The 15,607-nt window shown below is 35.7% G+C and overlaps 1 protein-coding gene across 1 annotated transcript in view; it reads right to left on the bottom strand.

Moving 5' to 3' along the window:
* The window catches only part of Usp34 (ubiquitin specific peptidase 34), a 187,040-nt gene that overhangs the window by 98,484 nt on the left and 72,949 nt on the right, over positions 1-15,607 (bottom strand). Inside the window, exons 17-22 of the mRNA XM_075944509.1 lie at positions 11,858-11,973; positions 11,646-11,773; positions 9,945-10,034; positions 8,558-8,653; positions 4,215-4,297; positions 913-1,067 (exon numbers count right to left, since the gene is read on the bottom strand). Coding sequence (XP_075800624.1) covers positions 913-1,067; positions 4,215-4,297; positions 8,558-8,653; positions 9,945-10,034; positions 11,646-11,773; positions 11,858-11,973 — 668 coding nt within the window. The remainder of the gene's footprint in view (positions 1-912; positions 1,068-4,214; positions 4,298-8,557; positions 8,654-9,944; positions 10,035-11,645; positions 11,774-11,857; positions 11,974-15,607) is intronic.

Here is a 15,607-nt window from a genome sequence, read left to right as displayed (position 1 = left end):
GCCAGCTGGGTGGTAGTGTGCATGCCTTTAATCCCAGCACTCGGAGAGGCAGAGGCATGCCGAGTTCAAAACCAGCCTGATCTACAAAGCAAGCTCCAGGACAGTTAGAACTATAACAAAGAGAAACCCTGTCTCGAAAAAAAGACAAAATAAATAAATAATAAAACGATAGACAGACAGATAAGATACGTAAATAAAAAAGGCATGAAGGAAAAAAACCCTTAGTTTTCAGTCTCAACTTGTTGTTGAACGCCTGATCCTCTTCCTACCACCTCTCAAACATTGAGATTATAGGCATGTAATACCACAATCTACACACACTTTTTTTTAACAAACATTGATTCAAATGTTATAGTTTATATAATAGTAGCTACCTGCAACATCTGATTATGGTGAACAGAAACATGTATGTTACTATCACCACTATACTTCTTACAAGGCTGTCTATCTCAAGAAGCTCACAAATGTGGATATTAGTTTATAGTCGGACAAAAGACAGATTGAAATTATGGAAATTTAACTCAAGAAGACTCTGGACTTAGGAACTATACTAGTTGTTGTGGGCACACATTTAAAACTGAGAATCATTTTTAAAATTAAAGACCGAAAGACCAACATTTATGGTTAGTGCCAGTCTTAACGTTATTCTAATTACTCTAAATTATTAAATAAATAATAGATTTATAAATATAATCTAAATTTACATTTAGTTCAAAATAAAAGGTAACACAACAGGAAAATCTGAATTGGAAAAGTTATATAAGGATCATCAAAACCTGATGCATTTGTTTACTCTGAAAGATATATGTGAGACAGGAAAATAAGACAGGGACTACTGCAGAAGTCATACTTCAGGAGATTTAAATGCATATACAAAAATAAACAAAAAGAACTTCAAAGATGTAAAATTACCTTCTCCAGGAAAAGATGTTTGTAGGTTTCCATTCCCATTGCATGTTGATCTTTACTTCGAACTTGATTTAAAAACCAGTGAAGTGCATCATCATAGCACTCAGAATCTTCTACTAAACAATGCCATAAAATGTCGACTTGCTCTAAACTTAACCCTAAACAAAAATGATAAATTTTATGCTTTATTGATTTTAGAGGGAAAGGTGTGATATACACTTCTGCTACATAGCTCATTCTGGCCTACACTTGTATTCTACCTGCCTGCATCTGCCAAGTGATGAAATATTGGTGACTTACCACATCTGACTTGTGTTTCATAAATTATTCAAAAAAAAAACAACTGTGCATCTCCTTTTGAACATATGTGTATATATAGTTTGTTTTTCATGAAATACAGACGTTGTTAATTACTAGTACTAATTCCTTATGATTTTCTGTCTGAAAATTTGAATCAGGATTATATAAACCATTGTGGCCCTAATTGATTATATTAAAAGCAGCTAGAACCAACTATGTATATAAGGAGCTAACTGACAGTATATTATTTCTGAAAACAGGGTTTCTCTGTGCAGCCCTGGCTATCTTGAACTCCTTCAGTAGCCCAGGCTGGCCTCAAACTCAAGAGATCCGCCTACCTCTGCCACCCGAGTGCTGGAATTAAAGGTGAATGCTGCCACCAACTGAATAGTTGACAGAATATCACAAAATAGTATTTTTAAAAAACTTCACTAAGTTTTGCTGTCAAAGTAGATATATCAGAGCTAGTGACGTAACGCAGCAGTTTGAGAGCATGTACTATGCTTCTAGAGGACCCATAACACACATTAATTGGCTTACAGCCACCTATACCTCCAGAGGACATCTCTGACCAACGTGGGAACTCTCACACTTGGATAACATACCCACAAAGACATATGCAACATACACATAATTAAAAATGAAATAAAAACAAGATATTACATATGCATAATCTAACATGACTATAAAAACCACAAAAACTGTTGTATGGCTAGGGATATAGTTCATTAGTGAATGATGAGGCCCCTGAATACAATCTTTCGAAACACACACACATACATACACACACATTCACACACACACAAAAAAAGGAAAGTCTTCTTAAAGGGTTTAGACCTACAATAATAGGTCTAAAAGATAGTGTCATGGTCTTTAAATGTAAATACATCACTGTATTACAGTGACAGCAGGCTTTGAGCTTAAAATTCTTCTATCTTGTGGACAGGTGGATTACCTGTCCACCTGGAGAAAAATCACAAAAATTTTGAGGATTCAATTCTAAAGCTGAGGATTACAAGAGTAGAAAGCATGTACAAAGGCTGTCCATGGGAGACAGAGGATAACAAACATTATTTTTATAAACTATGGAAGAAATCCCTATGAAGAACAAAGCAAAAGTGCAGGAAATGATGAAATACAAAGGATTCCCTTCACCAGATTCAGATGACATATACAGAGTATTTTGACCCAAAAATCAAGATTCCCAAATATAACAAAGAAAAACAGATTTTAAAAAAGAAAACAACTCTGTAGAATGAAACAGAAAACATTACAGGCAATCACAAGTCTAAATATAAATTTAAAAAAGACAAGGCAAAGGATTTTTAACTTCCTGAGTTCATTCCAAAGCCTACTGTGGTTTCCTACACTCTGGGAGGTCATGAAATTATAGAAACAACCAAAAAGCCCGTTACTGAGAAATCAAATGGCATTCCACAAAAGAAAACATTCACCTAAGTATCAATATTCTATAAAAGGATTTATGACTTCAGTAACTATAACGGTAGCCCTCAGACCATGAGTCTGAAGAATATTAAGTTTGAAGCCAAATAATGCTTTCCAAGTAGTTTAGGACAACCAGAGCCATAAGTCAGACCCTGTCTCAAAAGTAATATGTGGTGTTGTAGATTATTTTCTAAAAAGAGCATGTGCTGCTTAGAGCCAACCTGAGGGCTGACAAGATGGATCACTGGTAAGAGTGCTTGTTGCTCTTAGAGTAACAGAAATCAGTTCAAAACTGCCGCTAATTTCAACTTCAGGAGATCTAATATCCTATAATATCCTATTCTAATCTTGGTGGGCACTAGCACACATCTCTCTGTCCCTCTGTCACTCTCTCTCTCTCTCTCTCTCTCTCTCTCTCTCTCTCTCACACACACACACACACACACACACACACACACACACACACACACACACAGCCATGTGTTGGTGGTACAGGCCTTCAATCCTCACACTACAGAGGCAAGAGGATCTCTGAGTTTGAGCACACATCTCTTTCTCTCTGACACTGACACACACATACATACGCACACACACACACATAGTAATGTGTTGGTAGTGCACAGCCCTAATCCTAGCACTATAGAGGCAAGAGGATCTCTGAGTTTGAGGCCAGTATGGTCTAGCTGGACTACAGAGACTGTTCCAGAACAGTCAGGGCTACACACAGAGAAACCTTGTCTCAAAAATCAAAATAAATTAAAAAAAAAAAAGAATAAAAATTAAGATAAATCTTAAAAGATAAAAGGTAACATAAATTATAAGTAATGTTCAGTATGTTTTAAAAAGAATAAGATAATAGTTAAAAGATTCCACAATAAAAAGTATTGTGGCTAATTATAGTGAATTATGTAATTAGACTGGCTAAAATTCACTGAACCACAGAAATACATTCAATAGGTATTAGCATTGGTTATTTTTATAAATTTTTCAAAATTGTTCTTTTTTTAATGTATTAATGTACCCAGCATAATTAAACATAACTATACTATGTTTGTAATATTATTATCTTCTGAGTGGAGTGGTTTGGGGGTTTTGTTGGTGGTTTTATCTAGACAGTAAATTTTTTGTAGAGAAGCTATACTGCATAAAATAAACACAAAACTCAGCAGCTATCAGACATTGTTTATACTAGTATTTGTTTTTCCTATCTTCATATGATGTTATGTTTTGTTTCTTATTGTTTTTAGTCAAGTGGGGTACAATAACGTAATAAAACAGAACATAAACATGCTATTAAAAAGATGTTGTGTTTTACTTTTAAAATTATTATGAAAAGCCATGGGGATGTTTTACTTGAAATGTGTATCAAAAATATTTTCATGAAATTTCTAATGCCAATATCTAGATAGGTTCAGGTACTGCCACCTGACAAGTCAGGTATCTAGAGCTGACATGGCTCTAGAGAGATTCCTTCAAATTGTCCTATGGCCTCCTCATGTACCCTTAATAAGCACATGTGTACAAACACACAAATAAGTTAAAAGAAATTAAAATCTTACTGAAATGATCAGGTGATCCCAGAGTTGAAAACACACAAGTTAGGAATTGAAGTCGAACTTGAACTTCGGCACTATGGCTGTACCTACAAAGAACCATTCAAATAATTAACCGAAGAACCCATTTCTTTCTTTCTTCTTTTTTCATGATTTTTTTGATAATGAAGAATGGCCTTGAACTCAAGGCAACCATCCTGCTTCACCAAGCACTAAGACTACAAGTCTAGGCTACCACACCCAACAAGATCCTACATCATTTAGTAAGATGTTTAATGTTCTTAATCATAACATAGGGAAAAAAAATCATATACAATTTACAATGCCCCACCGCCTCAATTATACAACTATATGCATTTACAAGTTCATGAAAATTTTTGACTATAATGAAACTACTTTCAAGTTTGTTTTTTAAAACCTTCAAAATTTTTAATATTTATTTTATGTACATAAATGTTTTGTCTGTGTCCACAGAAGTTAGAAGGCATCATATCCCCTCAATCTGGACACACAGATCTCTATAAGGCACCATGAACCCATGTCTTCCGTAAGAGTAGCCAGTACTCTTAAACACTGAGCCATCTTACCAGCCTTCAAGTTAGTTTTTTAAGTATGTAAATAAAAAAATAACTCAAAGATAAAAACCGAAAGTATGAAAAATCATCAGTAAGCAAAAGATATGCTATTTCAAAATTATATTATATCCACATAAAATAAAAGTTAAGAAATGAAAGACTGGGGCTGAAGAGATGGCTCAGTGCTCATTGCCTGCTCTTCCAAAGGTCCTGAGTTCAATTCCCAGCAACCACATGGTGGCTCACAACCATCTGTAATGAGGTCTGGTGCCCTCTTCTGGCCTGCAGGCAACACACAGACAGAACATCGTATACATAATAAATAAATATTTAAAAAAAAAAGAAATGAAAGACAATATGTTAATCTGTAATGCACGTGTTATATCACTATCCATGTAGATGTTATTTAACTTAACACGGTGGAAATTTAGTTCATAAAAAATATCCTATACAAAGTTGGCGCTAAGATTATTACTTCAAACTTAAATAATTACCTGAACAAAATTTAATAGTAACATAAAAGTTGTTATGAGCCTGGTTCAGTAAATTAGTTCACATAATTTTCTAGGAACTGAGTTTATACGCATCTGTGAAGCACAATATCCTACGAAAAGGGAAGGATTTGACCATAACCCCAATGTGATCGTCTGAATACCAGAAAGCAGAGTTCTGTATGTATGTTACAGATAAAAAAGGAGTCACTGAAAGGAGACTGACAGGATAGGGAGTGAGATTAACAATTATATTTCCATTTGAAGAACACTCCAGCAACACACTGAACTATGATTTGAAGGATCAGTTTCTGTGATACGAAACTAAACCATGAGTTCTTATCTCTGTTACAGAATAAAAAACACACTGAGTTTCAAACTGCTTTGCCAACATATAAGCAGCAGCCAACCTAATCTCTAATCTATATCATAGTTAACAGATAATTCTGACAACCTTCTAATAGAAATGTTTATAAATTTTCTACTGAGTGCAAAATTTCAGAAGTGTCATAAAGTGACATGTTACTATAAGAGATCAAAGGTTTAAAAGTTTTATTCTAGCCAGGAAGTGGTGGTACTACACATATTCAATCCCAGCACTCAGGAGGCAGAGGCAGGAGGATCTCTCTATGAGTTCAACACCAGCCTCGTCTACAAAGCAAGTTCCGATACAGCTAGGGCTGTTACACAGAGAACTCTGTTCTAAAAGTTCCTAATGCTACAACCCTTTAATATAGATCCTCATGTTGTGGTGACCCCCAACCATAAAATTATTTCATTGTCACTTCACTATAATTTTGCTACTGTTACGAATCACAATTGTCTATGTTTCCCAATGGTCTTAAAAGACCCCTGTGAAAGAGTGCTTCAAACCCCAGGAGTTGCCACGACTCACAGTTTGAAAACTGCTGTTCTAAAGACGAAGATCATCGGTACCTTTTCTGTTTTTCAGTGGCTATCTAATGTATTAGTGCTTTTTGTGAGAATGAAAATAGCTTGATTAGGAGAAAAGACAAGGAGTAAGCAACTCACAACCTAATGTGTTATCAAGATAAATTTAAAATTTAAAAAAAATTAAAAGGCTTTTAGTACCTTCTAGCCTTTAAATAGAAAGGTATTTTGTAGTAGGATTATGAGCAAAGAGGAAAAGAATTTATAGGCTATGCTTTACAGGTTTGCTTGAGCTTCTTTCTTATACACCCTAGAACCATCCACTCAGGGATGGCATCATGTTTAGTGGGCTGGGCCCTTCCACATCACTCACTGAAGAACCCCGTATCTCCAGCAACATGTCCAATGGCCAATCAGATGAAAACAACTTCTCAAGCCAGGTTCCTTCTTACCAAACAACTTCAGTTTGAATCATCATCATGCAAGCATGATGTCAACTTGATTCAACTGATTCAACTTTAATCCCCCACAACCAGGTAAAAAGTCAAACAATCTGAGTTCAAGGCCACCCTGGTCTACAGAGTGAGTTCCAGGATAGCCACGTATACACAGATAACCCCTGTCTTGAAAAACCAACCCAAACAAACAAACATAAAAAGACAAAAATAAGCCAGACAATCTATGTCCATGAAATTATAATCCAGAGCAGAAGAGGTGAAGACTAAAGAATGCCTGGAGCTCACTGCTGAGCCATTCTAACCCACTTAAAAAGCATCAGGTACTAGCAAAACTCCATCTTAAAAATATAGTAGACAGTTCCTAAGGAACAATCCTTGAGGCTGACCTGTCTCCCACACGCGCATGTGCACCCCCCCAACCTGTTAAAGTGCACATTCACACTTAAAAAAAATACTTTTTATTTTTATTTAACAAGTAACAGGAACCGCTTCCATTGTACTTTTACCACCAAAACAGCTAAGTCTTTTATCCAAAGAGCCCTGGGTCTCAGGAAATATTCTAACATGCTCTTGTAGGAAATGAATTCTCTTTCCTTTCTAACAGAATGTTTTTCTTAGGCCAAACTTCAGCATTTCTGTATTATAATCGCCAGAGAGAGGTGAAAAATGCCCCAAATTCATGAGATCAGTGTGTTTCAGAAAATGAATATTATTAAACAGTCTGGAAAAATCAAAGAAAGTACACCAAGGCGGTCTCTACTTTGACTATGAATGAATATTCTTTTTTGTTTTTGTTTTTCGAGACAGGGTTTCTCTGTGGTTTTGGAGCCTGACCTGGAACTAGCTCTGTAGACCAGGCTGGTCTCAAACTCACAGAGATCCGCCTGCCTCTGCCTCTTGAGTGCTGGGATTAAAGGCATGCGCCACCACCGCCCGGCATGAATGAATATTCTTATGGTATAAATTGGCGAGATTTCACCACTGAGTATTCTAAGGTTAAGGTCAAATCAGGCTCAATATGTGAGATCCAGGCCAACAAAATCCTGCTTAAAAAGTAAATAAAAATAATTATAAGTGCTAGAAACACATTAAATTAGGATTAAACATAAATCCTAGCTCCATTCTTTACTGTATGTGTGACGTTGGGTCAGTTAAATCGATTGTTTCCTATCTTTAGTGTTATCATTTGTAAAATAAGACTGTTTTCCTCAAATGAGTTGCTGTTTATCTTTAAAAGGTTAGCAGTTAATTCTTTTATTGATAACTGTGTACAAGTGTAAGAAAAGGAGGGTGATGAATGCACACCACGCACGTAAGAGGGCAGAGGACAGTAAGTGGCATATTCATCAATTACTCTCCACCCTATTTTGTTTAGACAAGGTCTCTAGGGATGGTCATCTAAAGATGGCTCCCTGGTTAAGAGATCTGACTGCTCTTCCAGAGGACCAGGATTCAGTTCCCAGCATGCGTATGGTAGAGCTCACAGCTATCTGTCTGTACCTCCAGTTTCGGGGAGTCCTATGCCCACTGCTGGCCTCTGCACAGAGCTGGCATGAAAATGATGAAGACAAACAACATGGTTGTACATGAAGGAAAAACATGAGAACACATAAATGAAAATAAATAAAGAACTTAAAAATATATTTACATTTTAAAATAAAAGTACTACTACATTAGGAAAATATTAACACTTTCTGGAGAATGTTTACTTTTAACTAACTACAAGGACTTTAAATAATTTCAGTAGCTTAAGTTAAACAACCTACCTTTACTAAGAATTATGGGACTAATATGAAAATTTAACATAATGTCTTTTATTTTCTCTTACAATTTTACATAAAGAGTTATAGTGTTTACATATTAAAAAAAAAGAAAGCAGAAAATTATTTGTTAGAGGACTAGAAATCATTTCACCTACTCAAAGAGGTACTTACAATGCATGCTTCTGTCTTCCCTCTCTGAGACCTTGAATGTAATACACCAGATTGTCAAAGAAAAGCTTCATCATGTTCAGTTCTTTTTCTGCCCACCTGGCCCAATTAAAAGAAAATAATAATTTTAAAAGGGAAAGAGAACAAAAGATATACCTGAAAAGAATAAAGTGTAAGACATCTTCAAATGTGTAAGTTTTTGGATTGATTTGGCTTGGCTGATTTTCAAGACAGGGTTTCTCTGTGGAGCTCTGGCTGTCCTGGGACTTGTTCTGTAGATCAAGCTAGCCATAAACTGTTGGGATTAAAGATGTAAGTCAGCTTGCCCAGCTGACAACAAAACACCTTTAGTCCCAGCACAAGGGAGGCAGGGTACATCTCTATGAAGGCCATGCTGGTCTACTTTGCAAGTTCCAAGCCAGCCAACGCTGTATTAATAAGACTCTGTTCCCAAACAAACAAACCCTCATAATTTTTCCTCCTGGGCTGGAGAGATGGCTTGGTAGTAAAGACACTGGTTGCTTTCCCAGAGAACCCCCAGGTTCAAGTTCCAGCACCCACTTAGCAATTCACCACTATTACATCAATCCCTGAGGGTAAAATACCTTCTAGCTTTCACAGGCACTGGACCCATGTGATACACATAACATGAAGATAAAACACCCAAACACATAAAATTTAATTAAATGAATAAAATAAACTTAAAGAATTTAAAAAGTTTTAATTTGTTACTTTATTTTTCATGTTTTTTTGGATTTTTTGTAGATTTGTTTTTGCTTAAGTGTTCATCTGTGTACCATTTGCATGCAGTGCCAAAAGGAAGCCAGAAAGCTGTCAGCTCCACTGAGACTGGTGGTTTTAAGTTGTCATGTGGATGCTGAGAATCAAATCCTAGAAATGGCACCTGTGCTCTTAACTATTGATTCATCTTTCCAACCCAATAATTAGGGTTTTAAACAACAAAAACAAAACAAAACAAAACAAAAACTAACACCCGTGGAGAGACAAAATTACTTATTTGGTTTCCCTTTGTTTTGGAGACCATCTGATGAACTCACTATGAGCAAGAACTGGCTACAGAGCAAGCACCAAGTGAAGTAGGCAACAAAGTCAGATTGTCTTAAATCAAAAACAATACATAAACCAAATGGAACTTGAACCTAGTATTAGAGCATCAAATGCTACAGTTATCATTTTCAAACTACAAAGAAAACAAGTTTACCTATAAATAAATAATGTTCATATGGGGAAAAGACAAAAAAGAGTAGCAAAATATTTAAATTATAAAACCTAATTTCACTCCTTAGGCACAGAAAAGGCTACTACAAAATCTGATAATATAATTTGCAAAAAAATCTTAAAAAGTATTTTGTATCTTTTATTCACTTACATTGTAATCCAATGTGTATCATAACTGCTACCAAACTGTTGAAAAGTACCAAACAGTTTTGGAAGAAGACGAAGTGAAATCACTACTGATCTGAAACAGTAAAAATACATATTCATAGAATAAAACAAGTAACTCCTAAATATCACAGAAATCCAGTCCTTAAGAATCTTAAACATAAAAGTTCTTAATGTACTTCACATAGAAGTACATCCTTACAAAAATAATTTTGTTCATAATGCCTATTTATGTTTAGTTTCAAAATTTTCAAACCAAGACTTAAACTAAGACTTAGGGAGCAGTGGTGTGATGCACGTCTTTAATCCCAGCACTCAGAAGGCTGGAGTTTGATGCCCATCCTCCTGGGGTACAAAATGAGTTTCAGGACAGGCTCCAAAGCTACAGAGAGATCGTTTTGATGAAAACAAAAAAACAAACAAAAATGTGTGTGTGTGTGTGTGTGTGTGTGTGTGTGTGTGTGTGTGTGTGTGTCTCACATGCCGCAAGACACATGTGGAGGTCAGAAGATAACTTCTCTAAAGTCTGTTCTCCTCTTTCCTATTGTTGGTCAAATGAAACAAACTCTGGATTTTAGTCTTGGCAGCAGCACCTTTACCTACCTGAACTTTCTTTTCAAAATAAACCTTGTATGGAGAGCTGATGTTCAAAAGACTGCAACAAGGAAGTTGCTCTGCTACTTACAAAATCACTACCCAGAAACAGGCCATCTATGACTGGACTTGTTTAGTACCAGACGTCACAGAAACATGCAATCATGTCACAGAGGGGCCCTCTTTCTGGTCTCATTCATTACTTGTGCAGAAACAAGGTCTTACTATTTAGTTCAGACTGGCCTCAAATTTACAATTCCTCTCTTAGCCTCTCAAGATCTGGGATTATAGATATGTCTGACAATAAGTAACATTTTCTACATTGTAAAATCTGTTTTACTGCAATATGAATGACATAAAAACTTTATATATTCTATGTACTCAATTCTATGAGTTCCTAACTTCATTCTTTTATACATGCTAGAAGTTGAGACAAAAAAACCCTTATCTCCTTAGAATGATTGTTTTTAGATATGTTAATTTCACTTCTTCGGCTTCTTTATATACAATATGAGAACGTTCAAGAACTTTAGATGCAGTTTGAACAAAATAACCACACTGTGTTGCCAGTATCAAAGGTAAGTTGTGTATGGAAGTATCATAATGAATCCAATTATTTAGAAAATAAATGAACTCTAATCATTAAAAAAAAAATATAACCTAGGGGGCTGGAGAGATGGCTCAGAGGTTAAGAGCATTGCCTGCTCTTCCAAAGGTCCTGAGTTCAATTCCCAGCAACCACATGGTGGCTCACAACCATCTGTAATGTGGCCTGGTGCCCTCTTCTGGCCTGCGGGCATACACACAGACAGAATATTATATAATAAATAAATAAATAAGATACAACATAGTATTATTAATCCTTTGCTTATGGTAGAGAGTAGCTGATCTGGGTGTTGAATAAAGAGAGAACTACCACTGAGAGACAGTGTTGACTTTTAAGAAAAATATCCCTAAGCAGAACATGGAAATCACAACAGCTGAGAGGTGACTGTATCTATATAGTAAACACTATGAAAACAACACACCCATTCTATACAAGGGCACAGAAAGAACTGTTACTCAACAAGAAAAAATTGTGTTTCTTCTTTACCTGTTGTTCCCTAAGTTTTCAAGGCAGCCTTCAATGAATCTCATTCGAATCTGTCTATCCGTAAACCAACAAACCAACGAACAGAGAAGTTTCTCTGCCTCATTTATTAATCCTTCAGAAAGATTAACCTACAAAAAAAATATAGTTATTACTTATTTTGACTGCATTTTGCTGTAATTTTTAAGTCCTTCTGGATTTATTATACAACTTACTGCATCATCATCTTGCACTATGTCCCATAATAAAGTGTTTCCTTTCTTGCAGACATTATCCAAATTAATGTCTGTCACAGCATTACTATTGAACTGATGCTTATGAACTGCAGGTCCTAAAAGAACAAAAGATAAAACATTATAGAAGATGACAGTGGAGTGTAATCAGAAATGACAGAATTTGTAAATGAGCAAATCCAAATAAAAGTTTAAGAATAAACTTTGAGATTAAAAAATATTAGCAATTACTTCACTAATGAATAAACATCAATAGGTCTGTTTATAATTAAGACTAAAGTAAAATAAGTTTTCATTCTATTGTCTCTAATAATTGTAATAAATATGAATATATCATAATAAGAGAACTGTATGAATTCCTGTAACTCTTATGAAGCATATAGATAACTTATCTGAAATAAGTAAATAAGACTTTAATAATGAGCCGGGCGGTGGTGGACTATGCCTTTAATTCCAGCAATCTGGAGGCAGAGGCAGGCATATTTCTATGGGTTCAAGACTAGCATGGTCTACAGAGCAAGTTCCAAGACAAGCTCCAAAGCTACTCTGTCACCAAAAAAAAAAAAAAATCCTTAGTTTTTTGTTATCTATTTATTTATTTTTGCAGCCTGACTACTGTTTCCCCTTCTCCCAGTCCTCCAACCTCACCTCCACTCTATATCCCCATATCCACTCCTCTTCCATTTCTATTCAGAGATGGGTGTCAATCAAACATGGCATATCAAGTTGAAGGCTTGATAAAGCAAACCAGTAAGAGTTGGTAAGGGTTCTAAAAGTTGGAACAAGAATCAGAGACAGCTCCAGTTCCCACTTTTAGGAGTTCCAAAAAATTCCATATCTATCACTGTGAATCAAACTCAAGTCCAAGTGGGTCAAAAACTTCAACATAAAACCAGATACGCTGAATCTGACAGAAGAGAAAATGGGGAATTGCCTTCAATGCATTGGCATGGGAGACCACTTCCTGAACAGAACACGAAGGCACTAAAACAGGACTTCATGAAACTGAAAAGTTCTCAAAAGATACTGTCAAAAGTACAAAAAGGAGCCTAGAGAGCAAGAAAATAACTTCGTCACAACCATGTCTGACAAAGGGTTAATTTCCAAAATATATGTAGAACTCAAAAAATCAATTATCAATAACACAAATAAAAAAACGGGGACAGATCTAAATAGAATTCTCAACAGAAGAATCTCAAATGGCTGAGAAACACTTAAAAGAAATGCTCAACATCCTTAGCCATCAGGGAAATTCAAATAAAAATGACTCTTACACCTGTCAGAATGGCTAAGACCAAAACCACAAGTGACAGCTCCAGCAGGCAGGACACTCCTTCAATTCTGGAGGAGTGCAAACTTGTACAGTCACGTTGGAAATCAATATGGCAGTTCCTCAGAAAATTGGAAATCGATCTACTTCAAGACCAGCTATACCACTCTTAGGCATATACCCAAAAGACACTTATCATACCACAAGAACACTTGGTTTTTTGTTTGTTTTGTTTTTCTTTCTTTAAAAAAGAGGAAAAGGTTGAGCATAGTGGCATATTGTATACCTTTAACTCTAGCACTCAGAAGCATAAGCAGGTGGGATCTCTGTGAATTCCAGGTCAGCAATGTTACCTGGTGAGACCCTGCTAACCCCATCCCCCAAAGAGATCCTGGACAAAAAGGGAAAAAGAGTGAAGAGCACTGGCTGCCCTTCCAGAGGACTCAGGTTTGATTATCAGCACGCTTATAGTAGTTCACAACTGTTTTGTAACTCCAGTCCCTGAGGGTCTGCACTGGCACTGCATGCACATTGTGCACAGACATACTTGCAGGAAAAACATCAGTATACATAAAAATAAATAAAAATCTGTTTTTAAAAAATGTATTGGGATGGGCAATGGTAGCTCAAGCCTTTAATCCCAGCACTCAGCAGAAACTGTGAGTTCAAGGCCAGCCTGGTCTACAGAGTGAGTTCCAGCGTAGGCTCTGAAGCTAGAGAAAACCTGTCTCAAAAAATAAAACAAATGTATTGGATGATTTACTTCAAATAGACAATTTAATCAAAAGATTCTAATATAACAAATCAGATTTCCTAAACAACAATTCTCCAAAGTAGCCATTATTTTATACTCTTCATAAACTTTCAACTGTTGCACATTTTTTAAAGATATTTTTATTTTATGTGTATCAGCATTTTGTCTGTGTGTATGCATGCGAAAGAGTATCAGATCCCCTGGAACTAGAGTATCAGACATTTGTGAACACCCTCTGGGTGCTGGGAATTGAATCTAGGTCCTCTGGAAGGCAGTCAGTGCTCTTAACTGAGCCATCTCTCCAGTCCCATCACTGTACATTCTTTAATATCACTCTTCAAATTTACCCATTCTGATGCATGTATAGTACTAACACATGTAAAATATACTATTATCATTTCTTCTTTTATAAAGAAACTGTTCATAAATTTTGTCCAAGTTTTCTGTTGTTGTTTTGGAAAAAGTGTTTTAGTATACTGCCCAAACTAATCTCAGATTATTCTGCTATGGAAATCCTTCTGTATAAATCTTCTGATAACGTGAGAATATAAGCATACATGACACCTGGTTTCCATACGCAAATTTAACTGCTTATCTCAAAGGAGTTGAAGGGATTCATTAGAATATTAATACTTTTATTAATATGAGTTTGGAGCATTATTATACAACAATTGGTTTAATTTCTACCTTTATAAGGTAAAAGTGTAAAAACTAGAAATTAAAAGGAAAATACACGACAAAAGAATGGTAACAACTTGGGCTGGAGAGATGGCTCAGAGGTTAATGGCATTGCCTGCGCTTCCAGAGGTTCTGAGTTCAATTCCCAGCAACCACATGGTGGCTCACAACCATCTGTAATGAGGTTTGGTGCCCTCTTCTGGCGTGCGGGTATACACACAGACAGAATATTATATACATAATAAAAAAATATTTTTAAAAATTGGGGAAAAAAAGAATGGTAACAACTTGATTAACATGGCATCAAATTAATTCTGGTGGCCTCAAACTACCTTGAAAGAACACACTCACAATAATACTATTTCTCTAGTCTGACATTGATCTTTTACCAAAAACCCAATCTACCAGGTTTTTTTCTATTGTAACACTCTATCATTCCAAAACCTAACCTGGTATGTGCTGATGGTTTATAATCAAGAAAAGGGTTAAATGTCTTTAAATTGACAATTCTAAATATTATTTCCCCTTTTTCTTTTCTTTCTCTTTCCTCCTTATTTCCTACTTCATCATCATCACCATCTATTGTTATGTTGATGTTTGGAAATAGAGGCTTGCTTTCTATATAGTACAGGCTGGCCTCAAGTTTAGTATTCCCTACTTGAATACTGGGACTACAGGCATGGCTCTATTATTCTTTAACTTCAGTCTCGATTCCTTCAAAACTGGTCTGGTTCTATTACCTTCTTATATTCAACTGAAAGTGATGTAACTAATCATTTCTCAAACATTTTCATTACCAAAATAAAGAAAAACTTTGCCCTCCCTAACTCCAAGCAATCTGTACCCCTGTCTCTATAAATCTAATCACTCTACACACTTCACATAAATGGAATTATATGCTATATGATGATCTTTCACGTTCTTTTTATCTGTGGGTTATAAATTTCTAAAATTCAAATCTATCATAATCATATTTTCCAAAATGTCTAACAGATCATTAATATGCATTGTCTTTGCTAGGTGACCATCA

The sequence above is a fragment of the Microtus pennsylvanicus genome, chromosome 12 (genome assembly GCF_037038515.1).
Source record: "Microtus pennsylvanicus isolate mMicPen1 chromosome 12, mMicPen1.hap1, whole genome shotgun sequence".
NCBI classification, from domain to species: Eukaryota; Metazoa; Chordata; class Mammalia; order Rodentia; family Cricetidae; genus Microtus; species Microtus pennsylvanicus.
Note: the sequence above shows the minus strand (reverse complement) of the source record. Positions and strands in the feature narration are given on the sequence as shown.